General features: G+C 45.4%; 1 protein-coding gene across 1 annotated transcript; it reads left to right on the forward strand.

The window, feature by feature from the left end:
- Positions 1 to 1087: 1087 nt before the first annotated feature.
- Positions 1088 to 12492, forward strand: LOC306810143 (phospholipase A2-like). Its single transcript, XM_079322330.1, has 4 exons — positions 1088 to 1614; positions 4701 to 4866; positions 9126 to 9232; positions 12258 to 12492. The coding sequence occupies exons 1-4, from the start codon at positions 1572 to 1574 to the stop codon at positions 12419 to 12421; spliced, it is 480 nt and encodes a 159-aa protein (XP_079178456.1). The 5' UTR covers positions 1088 to 1571; the 3' UTR covers positions 12422 to 12492.
- Positions 12493 to 12588: the final 96 nt, after the last annotated feature.

A 12588-nucleotide genomic window follows, 5' to 3' on the forward strand; every position in this document is an offset into this window, starting at 1 on the left:
CTAAACCGTTCTATGATTCTGTTTCTGTGATTCTATGATTCTGTGTGATTTGGCATTATGACTTGAATAAATGAATAATTACTGAAGGAGTTTTCCAAGGGCAAAAGCTTTGCAGCTCTTGAGCCCTTCTGAGGTAGTGCAGGGCAGGGAACAGCTGGGTGAGTGGTGTGCTCAGGTTGTCTTCCCCCCTCTCCTACTGCCAGCACATGGCCCATCACTGGGGTGGTGGTAGGCAGAAAATTTCAGGCTGGTTATTGTAATGAGATTTACTCTGTCCTGCTGTCTCATTTGCCCTGTATCACAGGCACCCTGGATGTACTGTAGCTTGAAAACTTGCTTGGCAAGGAGTGACAGCAGCTGCACTGGGGCAGGTCTCAGCAGAAGGGAGCCCCATAAATGACTAGCTGATGAACTTTGATTTGACTACCAATGTGTAGCAAGCAAATATTTAAACCCATGCCATTCAGAAGGGAAGCAGAGCTTTAGCATGGGGAACTCAGGCAAGAGGTGCTGCTATGATAGTCCTGAGCTGTGCCTAGGAAGGGGCAAGCAGCCCTCTTCCCCTTTTCTTCCACTCCAGCAGAGCAGCCTGCCCTGCCCATCATGCCCACACCAGGGAAGGGGCAGATTCTTGGACACCAGCAAGTCAGCTGGCTGATGTACTAAGGAAGGCAGGAGTTTTAAAGCTATTTTGAGCCCAAAGACAAAATAACTGTGGCCATTCCTCCTGCCCACATTGCCTGTGACCCCATACAAGCAGAGGCTGTGTGACAGGGAGGCCATCTCTGTATCTGGCTGCTGCTGTGGCCAGAGACCCAGCGGGCTGGACCCAACTGCTGGTCTTCTGCCGTGGCTGGTACCCACATACTGACGAGTCTTCAAGAAATCTACTGGTGTTAGGTGCAGCAACAGACCAAGAGGGTATTTATTCCTCAGAGTGGTGCCGAATTAGCTCTTTTGGTCAGTTTATGACTAGGTACTTGCACTTAACAGTATTCTTTCTGTTGGATTTTTATAGTTTTGTCTTTTCTTTTTTAAACATGAAAATAATCAGTCTTAAAATAAAATAATTTTTAAAAAATACGCTGGGAAGTGGTCTATAAAAGGAGAAAATCCTTGCCAAGGGAATGCCGCAGCAGTGAGCCCAAGCCACAGAAAGCCCGGCTGAAGGCTTCACTTTGCCGCAGCTTCTCAGAGGTTAACCAGGGTCTGTAAGCAAACAGCTTAAAGAAGAAGCCCGGCTTAGTGCCTGGGTCTCGGGCTATCCCAGAGCCTAGCAGCCTAATGCCCTTCCAGCAGCCCCTCCCTCCCAAAGGCGATGCTGGGCAAACAGAGCCAGCCCTCGCCCTCTCCTCCCGCAGCGAGGACGGAGCGGGCCGCGCTGGGGCTCGGGGGCATCGCAGGAGAGGCTGTTCCACTTGAGACGGGCGCACAGCCATGTGTATATAAAGCCTGGGGCAGCAGACCGGGAGGATTGTTTAGCACAACCACACCTCGGCTCACTTGGCAGCACGGCGAGGCGCTGCCGGCACTCGAACCCCGAAGTACCCGAGCGTGGGAGCGATCTGCCCATGGGCCCCCGCCTGCTGCTGATTCTGCTGCTGCTTCAGGCAGGTGAGTACCACCTCTGGGTCCCTCTGCCCTGCCATGCCCCCCCTGCCCAGGGACAGCCTCTCCCCTTGCCATCAGCTTTGTGTGCTCCTTGTGATTTGGCCAAGTGAGGAAAAAAGGTGTCATTAGACAATCGTCAACTTCACAGTGAGGGACTGTGTGAGTGAGCTGCCTGCCTGCCTCACTTCCCAGCCCCAGCTATGGTTTGCTTAAACTGTATAAACACAGGTCTTTTCCTTTCTTAATAGTTTTCTACTACTGAGTTGTTAGTGTCCGAGTAAAAATAACATCTTTCTATATAAGTGGCCATGGAGTGAGCAGTTTTCAATGTATCTGAATTTAAAATAATTTTTAAGAATTCTGTTTATAAAACCCGTAAATGACTGCTAATATAGAGCCCCTACACAAGAGGTAACAAAACACTAAACTGGCACGTCTGAGGTTATATCTACAGTAGAGTTTTAAAAGAAAAAAACAACCCTCTGCCTTCATTTAAAGCAAAGGCTGCCAGTTTAAGCAGGAAAGTGTTAAGTTGTCAGATTCACCTCTGCCCACCTCTCTGCAGGTATGTTCTTCTCTAAGGTGCTCCATTAGTAGTTTAACTAATGATTGGACATGCTGCTAGCGGGACATTTGGCTAGGAGCAGGCTACTGTGGAGACTCAGACTTTTACAAGGCTTTCCTGGCTCTGTTGGCTCAGCTGCCTAGCTTAGAGAAAGCTGTTTCAGTTCTTGGTCAAGTTATTAGTTGTGCACCTGAATATTAAAAATGTACTTGCTGGGGCTGACCTCTCAGCTGCAGCAGCGTGCTGCTGGCTCAAAACCCAGACAGCTTTCAAAGAACAGGAACATCAGAGGCTGCCTGGATGCCTTGTGCAGAACACACAGCCCTAAGCACACTAATTGAGTCTTTTGGCCTCTATTTCCTTTGGGCCTTTCTCTCCACTTTCATAGCAGCTCTGCACTGTAATTACAGTTCCTTGATCCCCAGAGATATCCCCAAAAGAAGAATGGCCTTTCTTCTTCTGGGTGAGGTACAGTTACCTTACACCAGCCTCAGCCAGTGACCAACAGACCAAGCCCAGCAGTCCTCGCTTAAGAGGCCAGTGAAAGACAGCTAAAAAAAATTCAAGCTACTTGTCAGAAGGCTGGGATTCCTACAAAGAAGTTTTTGTCTCCACTGGAACATTTTCAGGGTCTGCAAACTGCAACAGGTTGAAACAGCATGATTTATACCCCCAAATTCAAGGCAGCTCACTACTTGTGATTTCCCCTGAGAGCTAAGCCCCTTCTAACTCTGGAGCCTTGCTGTTTAGACAAGGAAAATAAGTGGTCTCTTTAGTTCTCAATAAAACCCATGCAATGTGTTTTTAGCATGAAACCTGAACACTCAAGTAGTGTTTAGGTGAGCAACCACTTACTTTTTCAGGAATGTGCATTTAATCCCCTAGGAATGCCCCGGGAAACAGACTAAGGCTGTGCCACACAGCCTGAGGTGTTGATCCCTGGGGTGCAAATGGTGGCACCTGCTCCTGCTGGGGGGGTCAGGCTGGGAGAGGGAGAAAAGCCTTGCCTTGTCCTTCAAGGGGAGAGACCCTCCTTGTCTTCACTGGCATTTGGATTGGCCTTGGAGGGCAAACTAGCCCAGGAGATGCAGGAAGAGACCCAAGCAAGGGGATTAGGTTTTAAAAGGAAAGCAACTGTTTTAATAATAGTATTGAGTCCTTGGGTGGTTTAGGGGATTAATTAGCCAGTGTTTGCACAACACTTTGAAGAGGTCAAGCGTGCTGCAATAGCCTGGGGCAGGTGGCAAATCAACTTCATTGGCGAGTTCTCAGCTCCCAGGCATCACCTCCCTCTCCATCCAGGCATGCTGGAAAGTCCCCCTGTTTGATTATGGAGTGGCTGTGCATGGGTGGGATAAGCAGATGGGTTAGGCTTTTGGACTGAGGATTTTGATCCTACCCATAGAGCAGTGCAATGTGCATTTGGTCCTCCACAGTAAATCCAGGCATGAAATGCTCCTATTTCTCACTATGGCATGATAAACAACGTTTGCAACTGAGCATCACAGTGGTTTGAGTATTAGGGGCAGGGTACTCTTGGTTTCAACAACAGTTACTGCAAGACTGAGCCTGTGGTTTCTAAGAAAGTTCTGAATTAACATGCAAAATCACAAGACTGTTTGAAAGACTTGAAACTCAAAAATCTCCAGACTACTTTAGGTGGCCATCCACACACTCCAGCTGACACAGAGCTCCTTTCTTCTTTTTTTCCCAAATTAGTGCAGCCCACCAGTTATGACTTGGCTGGAACATAGTGATGCAGGTGGATCCAAGTGTTGCCAGCACTTCCAGAGTCTCAAGAGAAAGTGACTACACATACATCTTGGCTAATGGAGGCACTTTGTCCTTGACAAAGTATGCACTCTACAGGCTCAGGGGCATGTAGCTGTCCCTCTATGCAGATTAATAGGACTATCAGTATGTTTTGCCCCTGGAAAATGGATTAAAAGACCCTGAAAAGGAGAGGAAACTTGCATAATATAAGAAATCTTGAGCAACATAGAAACTTAATTTCCTTCCACAGAGCCCTGGTTAGGTCTGTTTGCCTGGCTGTACTCTGCTGCTTCATGCTCCAGTCAGGACCACAGCTGGAAAACTGTCCCAGGTTTGGGAGCTCTGGGGTGCAATGAAGCCCAGGTGGCCCTGCATGGTGCTGGCACAGACCCTGCAAAGCTTAACAGATCTTGGGCTCCATGATGTGCAAGACCAGGCACAATGCTCCCAGGTGCAATACAGCTGCAATCACACACTAGTACACAAGAACTAGTAAGTCCTGCTTGAATTGAGCTCCTGTGAAAGAAATAGCATGCTTGGGTATTTCTGTATCCACCTTTTGATTATCCCAGACCTCAGGCGAAGCTCCCTGCAGAGTACCCTTCACCAGCTGAATGTCATGACTGGTTACATTGTCAGGGCTGCACCCGACCAACCAGTCAAAATTAAAACCATCTCCCTTTAAGGACTGTAGGAAAATGAGTAGCAGGCATGTTTAATCCTGGTGTGTAACCGTGTCCTGTCTTTGCAGTTTGGGAAGGTGCTCTGGGAAAGTCCCATTCACTGCACACTCGAGGAATCATTGAACTGGCTGGAGCCATAACGTGTGGCACGGGACGGTCTCCCTTGGCATACATTGGCTATGGGTGCTACTGTGGACTGGGAGGACGAGGTTGGCCTAAAGATAAAACAGACTGGTAAGAGAAACCTCAGCTGTGTGTCCAGAAGCAGTGCAGATCTCCCTACTTTTTTCTATTTGTGCTACTGTGACTCCACTGACTCATTTGTTGCCTTGTGGGCAGGGAACTTAGTATATATGAACATACTGGGGATTTGTGAGTGGTGACCCATGTATCACTTGGGATTTGAGTGAGGGCTTAACCTCCTTCTGGATGACACCAAAGCTCTTAGGACCTTGTACTATGTGGGGTAGAGGGCAAAGGAAAAGCTAGGGTGTAATTTCTTGAAATAGCTGAATTTTTTTCATAGAGATCATACCTTGCCTGACAAAAGGAGTGTAATCCAAGGTATTTGGAGGGTTATTTCACTCAGGTCCTTAAAATGGAAGTGATGAGAATATCACTGTTTATTCTCTTGAAAAAATCCGTATCATTGCGAAGAGTAATCGACCCTGTTGCCTTCAGTGGTTGTTAGCTCACACTGAATCAAGGTAGAACAATAAGGGAGAAAATGATTATTTCCCCTTTCTTTGTTAGTGTGGAAGCTGTTTGGCCTGTTATTCCCAACAAGTATCAAAGGTATTGCAGTCAAAGACTTCTTTCCTGTTCTGTGCAATGAGTATAAAGAAAGTAAATGAGAGTAAAACTGAGGATAGTGGACTCTGTGGGCACTGAGCATGGTATTTGCAATCTTGCCAGGTTTATATCAAAGTCAAAGCACATAAGTCTCTTTACAGTCAACAGACCAGGTGCTACTAGTAAGTAAGCTCTGCTTTTAGCAGGGGTGAAGGTAGTCTGCAGCTCACTGAGAAGGAAACTGAGCTTTCCAGAATACCTTGCTGCTGGAGACATTGCAGGTTGCTACAAAACCAGATTTCACTGAATTAGAATGATAGAAAAAAGGGCAAGGGAAGCAGGAGAAAGAAGAAAAGATGTCAAGGTTAAAATTTCTGTGGACATGAAAGAGACAGTTGTCTGTCCCTTAAGACTAATGGAGCTGTCTTCACTAATGCAGTGAGATGTTTCACTCCCAAAGCCCTCTCATCATGTCCCTTTATTTGTCTGTGAAATATTTCATCTATGAAACAGTCAATATGGGCCTCATGAATGATGAGTAACTGCAGTAATATCTCTTGACCTGCTTATCACAGTATGCATATCACAGTGCTTATCTACAGCAGTGGATGTAAGGTGTTTAAATATTTTGGTTATCCTTTAACAAATTTCATAATAAAGCCTTGAAAGTAAAACATGACTTCACTAATTTGGACTACTGCTTTCATTGAAGGGCTGAGTAGAGCCTCCATGGAGGCTAAGTGACATCCAAATGTGTGACCCTGGGAGATGCAAGTAGTCAGCACCCCTGAAAAAGAGAGTAAAATATGGCAACATGCTCATAAGCCAGTGTTTCTGCTCTTGTTTAAATTCTACAGAGTATTTTAGAATATTATCCTAAAGGCAGAAAATGAGATTTTGCAAGTGGAAATGCCTCAAAATATCAGATAGTTTGTAAAAGGAAAGCTTGATCCTCTAAGTAGATTCATTATTATTCCTTAGCTACAATGCTTGGCTGCTGTAGAAAAACTTAAAAGTTTTATTTAAGTTCTTAGCTAGGAAGAATCAGCAAAGCCACACTAGATTTAGTCCTAAACATTTCAATTTTCTGTTCGCTACAGAAATATTGATATCTGTTACTAAGAACTACTCTAATGATTAGGTTGAGTACCCCACACCTGTCAAAGTGACCACATTATTTCCCATTTTGCCATTCTAAAAAAGAAAGAGAGTGGCAAAACTACTGGTTGTGAGTGACAAGTACTTTTTGAAATTATTCACCCCCTTGACCCTCCAGGTTTGTTATGGAAACCCTTACAAAAAGAGTAATTTTCTTGTGTGTAATTCAGTCAATCTGTCTAGACAGGGCTAGAGTGCTTCTAAGCACCTCTCTTTTATGTGCAAAAGAAAAAAAAAAACCTTTCCATGGGTAATCCTTTTATAAGGTTTATTCCACACACTGACTTTGATGTGGTGTTGTCAGTAATTACCTTTTGCTTTTTGTTCCACTCTCACAGTTCCATCACTTCAAGGCATAATGACATTTCTTCTACATAGAGTTAACAGATTTGTTTCTCATTCTCCTTTCTGTTCCCCTGGATTGCTGCAGCACCTATGTTGTAAATCAAGACATGAGGGTGCTCAGCACTTCCCTGAAAACCTCATGAAAGGCAGGGTGCATCTATGACTCATCTAAGTCACAGGACCATTAAGGTTGGAAAAGATCTCTCAGACCATTCTGTTAGGCAACTGTTAAATCTTGTCAAACTCATAGGGAAGAGTAAGATTTCCCCTCTGTTGCAACGTTAAAGCAAAAGGAAAAGACACACAGCAAAGAGGGTGCTGTTGATGTGACAAATTCTTACCTTATTGCCATTTGCTCGGCAGCAGGGTCTGGCCAGCCGATCCCTGCGGACCAGCCCGAGCTGTCTGTAGCCGTTCGGGCTGTCTCAGCGCAGCCGTGATGAGCAGGTTGTTTACTGCCCAGGTGACACGGCTGTGTTTGTTTGCCACCGCTGATGACCAGTGCTCTGCCGTGCTGTTGGCTGTTTGTGTTGGTGGAACCGAATGTTAGCAGGTTATTAAAAGCTTAGCACCGTTCTGACCCAGGTGCAGCAAAAGGCATTTCCAGACAGGAGGGGACCATCTGAAGGTGGTAAAGGACAACAACAGGATCCCTTAGTCTTCCTTCCTTGGCAGTTCTTTCAGACATTTGTAAAATAGGAACCAAAAGCCTTTTTGCTTTGTGTTGGCGTAAGCTGCTTGTTACCCTGCTGCAGCTGTGTAGATCATCAGGAGGAACTGCTGTAAGGGGGGGTGGAATTGTGCCCCAAATCCTGTGGTCCTGCAGTGTTTATGCAACTTCCCCAGGTTTTGCCAAGCCAGATAAGGAGCAGTGAGTTCTCACAGCTAGCTGGAACACCATTCACTTGTGCAAATTCAGTGCTCATTTGCTTGTCTGGGCCTGATTCACAGAACATCTTTTGCCCCTGTCCTCCCTTCTACCTCTCTTTCTGTTTGTTCCCTCTGGCCCTTCATAAAGAGCAATTTCTTTCCCTTGGCATGGAGGTCCTAACACCTCCCTTTGCCCATCTACTTTCACATTGTTCTTCTTCCCCACACTCCCCCACTGTTGACACCAACTTTACCAGTTTGGCTACTGATTCACTCCCCACACCTCACAAACCTTTGGTTTCTATAGCTGGCACTCCCCTCAGCTCAGACTGATGGTTCTCCACCACAGCCTCCAGTGCTCAGTGTCCCATATATGTGACACTAGTGATGGGCCTGCTCTGCTACCTATCATTCCTCTGAGGATGGATTAGGCTTGCTGAAACTTCAGGCTTTTTATATAAAATCAGCTGCCTCAATTTTTCTCAGTTAGTAAAGTGGTTTCTCAATAGAGTCACAGTGATCTTGCAGGGATGCCTTCTGGAAATACAGATCACTGTGCTCTGGCTCCAGCCTCTGACCTTGAATCCTTGCTGAAACAACCTTTGTTATTCAGCAGAGAATGTCTCTAAGTGCTGAATCTTTTCTCAATAGAATTTGAGTCCCTAAGGTACCAGAATAAAATTCAAGTTTCCTATAAGCTCAGAAGTAATTTACAGTGATAATTATTTCACTGACTAGTCCGTAGGACAGATGTCATCAGCTGAGCTACTCATCCTCATTCTCTCTATGGTCATGAAACACAATTGCACTTTCAAATCTGATGCTTTTCACCCTATGTTAGATGTCTGCAGCATGAAAATGTGAACTGTGGTGCAGATGTGCACTGAGGGAAGATAGGTGAATGCCTTAGATGTAGATGGTTTTTAAGGTTCTTAAGTTAACTGATACGAATTTCACCATTGAGACTGAATAATTTGCTACCTGCCTTCAGAACGTTTATGGGCCAAGGAGCACATGGCAGGTCCAGGTGAACAGGACACTTCTGCTCCCTTTCATTTAGATTGCCATGTCCTGACCACACATGCTTTCACGAGGGAGAAAGCTCAGAGGAAGAAGCACAATGGTCATGGGAGCAAATATGGCATTAATGAGCTCCTGAGACACGCGAGCTTTCCCAGAGATGCCAGGACACTTGCTTCATCAGCAGATCATTTACTGACAGGATGAACACTGCTCTCATGAGCTGTGTGTGAGCAAGCAGCCCTGGGCTCTGTGCCAACAGGCAGGATGCAGGAGGACACCCAAACTCCCTGTTTTGATGTCTCCAGGTGCTGCCACAGGCATGACTGCTGCTACGACACGGCAGAGAAGGAAGGCTGCAACCCCAAGGTGCAGCGCTACCAGTGGGCGTGTGAGCAGAACACCGTGCGGTGCGGTAAGGGAAGGGAAGGGAAGGCTGCCTGGGCGGGTGGGCTTCCCTCCCTCCCTCCCTCCCTCCCTCCTCTGCAGGCACCAGGCTGACCAAAGAGCTTTGGGAACCCCAGAGGCAGGTTTATTTTGCCCAGCTGGTTTCAAAACTGCTTTAGGCAATGTCTGTTCTCTTCTAAGCTCCCTGCCCATTCCTTGCCAGTAGCTGAAAAGCTGGAGCCCCAGCACAACCCATTCCAGGTAACCTGAGGCCTCCCCAGGCTGAAGGGCAGGAGTGGGGGCCATGGAGCCCACAAGCCATCTTAATTTGGCAGGGATGCAGATGACTCTTTGGAGACTTTCTCCTCACTGGCATTAAACATGCCTCTTCCCACAGCTCTGGGTCTTCAGGGTGATCTTTCCACTGCAATTCTGGCCCTCCCTCCAGCAGGACTGTCCACTTTTTTACTACCCTTAAGACTGCTAGAGAAGAGCCAGGCTTTTAGCATGTCTGCAAGACAGATTAAATAGAATGCCAGCCTGTACCTCTGCCTTGTGTGGGGCTCCAGCCTGAAGTTCTGGGGTTCCAGCAGGGATTTTGAACCATGCAGAAACAAATGCTTTCGAGAGCTTCAGGCAGACAGCAAGTGTGGGCTGTGCTCAGCTCTACAGCTGGTACCCAGTCAAGAGGGTTTGAATTGCAGTCACAGCCCGTCAGTGTCTCACACAGTTTGTTTTGACATACACCAGATGACTTGAATCTTTGAATTTGTGACTTGTATTTCTGAGTCTCCAGAAAGCTCCTGGTGGTAAAATTCATTGTAGAATACTTTGAAAGTTTGAAAAGAAATTGTGAGAGTAAAACTTATCCCCATAATGGTCAAAGTTGCTTGCTAGAACATTAAAGAACCATTTCTACCTTATGAGAAAACCATATTGCACTGGTGCAATCCTCAGCCTCACCATCAGCTGAAGATCTGCCAGCAGATAGAGGATGGGACACAGCACATCTGCAGTTGCTCTTTTCCAAGTTCCAGAACAATCTATTAAATACAAAGTGCTGGCAAAGGAACGTGTTGCTTTAATGCACAAGTGCTCTCCCTCCTGCCTACCCATATTTCCATAGTTGACTGATACTTTCTGCTAGTCATTTTACAGGAAATAAATCCTGTTTCTCTTTGCTGTGAAGGAGCAATCCAAGTTGCAGATATATGTATCATTGAGTCCATGGCAGTGGACATAGGAATGCAGTGGGGGCAGTTGCTCCAACTTGGCCAACAAGCATGAGTTAAACGAATTTCCATTAATTCCTTAACTAATGTCAAGGCAAGACCTGATGCGTCCATCAGCTGCTCTCCACAAGCCCTCAGCAGGCTTCACTCCCCTGATATCTCCAGTGAGGAGGAACAATAGAAATGTGTTTTGAAGGCAAATTTCCTACCCCAGGCTACAGCACAGCAGGTCTTACTGGGATGCGAAGTATTATGTCTGATCCCATTCAAACCAAAGAGATGAAGAATTAAATTTCCAGGCATGCTTGCTGAGCTCAGGGTAATGATGTCCAGAAGTGTTAGAAGCAGAACCATTTGCACTGTCATTTCAATGCAACAGGAATTAGATGCCTGCTTCTTGACACTGTATCATAAATACAGGCATTTTCATGTAAAATAAACAGAAACTCATTTTGCTTGGAATTTCCCCTCTTTTTGTTTCCATTAGGTAGTTTTGTTTGTGGAATGAGAAAAACTGGCAAAACCATATTCTTCAGCCTAGATATATGCCGTTACCTGTAGGCAAATTCCATTCAATAGATGTCTGGGATATAGAAAAGGCTGTTAGTTGTGAGGCCTGGTCAAAAAAATCATTCTTCTCTAGCAGAAATGTTACAAAGCCAGACTTTCATACTCATATTTGATGAACAGTTGCTGGCACAGCATAGGAAGAGCTCAAGGAGCAGAGGGGCAAGGAGAGTATCAGGCAAGACTGGTAGCTAAGAAAAAAGTAGATTTTAGTCCTCATTGATCCTTAAAATATTTTTACCTATAAATATGTGATTATTCAGACCAGCTTAGGAAACATGGGCTTTTCTTATTTTTTCAGATACAGGGTTGACCCATCAAAGTCCAGTGATATCTGAAAAAATTCCTATACTCAGTGCTTATGGTTTTGGACTGAAGCCCATGTGCACTGGTGCATTAAATTTTGCCTCGTGCAGGGTTTTGTGACTATTGGATAACCCACAGTAGCAGCCTCAAATAAACAAGGCACTGTGCTTTGAAATAATATTAACCCAACAGGTGCATTTAAACCACCTATAGGTGGGATGAGGTTCATTAACCCAAACTCAGTCATTTGAAATGTAGACTTCTAAGCTAGTGGCTTTGATGCTATTTATGGTAATGTAGTCATATAGTTGCATTCTGTATAGTTCCATGTGTGACTTTGATCACTTTGTTAGCTCATAAAAATGAGATACCTGGTCCTGCTTGCAAAGCTCCTTGGCTCCTCTGCTGTGATCAGAGACATACAACAGCAAGAGTGAAGAATGCCTGGTGGGTGCTCTGATGCCCTCAGGTTTCTGAATATCCCTCTGGGAGGCTCCTCCTTTCAAAGCAGTGTTTTTTTCTTTTGAAATGTGTCTATTTTGCAGAGGGAGGAGTTAGAAGGGAAATTCACCGACTGAGGAACAGTGGAATATTTTTACCTCAGGCTAAGATAAAATAATTTTCCTTTTTAGCTTTGACTGCTGAATTAAGCCCTCATAGTTCACACAGTTCTAGAAGCAGGAAGTGCTCTGTGCTGACCAGAGTTTTATAAGCATTGCCAATTAACATTTAGCTGCTACTGTCTGATGCTCTTTGTCACAGTTAAGGTCAGACCTGTTGACAGAGACAGAGCAGGGGAAAGTCAGATCCATTCACAACACCACATTTGTCCTGCTGCCACAGCCTTTGATCCCTAAGGGCTGTTTTTTAGGGATTTTTTTCCTCCTAAAACTGTTTCTTGGCTTTAATAAAGAATATCTCATCCCTGGCTCGCAATTTCTTTTGCAGATAACCTGACAGACCGATGTGAAAAAATGGTGTGCCTGTGTGACCAAGAAGCAGCCAAGTGCTGGGGAGCAGCCCCATACAACCCACACTTCATCCTCTGGCCAGACTTTTTATGTGGACAGACTCATCCCACCTGCCATGTCAGATATGGGGGGCCAGAATAGTTTTTTAGGAACTTTCTGCTAACAATTTGAACCTGAATGTGGAGGAATAAATATTTTCCTTATTTTCCAGATCTAACAATGGTGTGAGAGAATTTCAATCAGGCCAGGATTTATGGGGAGGAGAGACACTCCAGAAAGGTGTGGTGGTGAAGTTGTCATCCCTGTGA

This window comes from Erithacus rubecula (genome assembly GCF_903797595.1).
Source record: "Erithacus rubecula genome assembly, chromosome: 1".
Lineage (NCBI taxonomy): Eukaryota > Metazoa > Chordata > Aves > Passeriformes > Muscicapidae > Erithacus > Erithacus rubecula.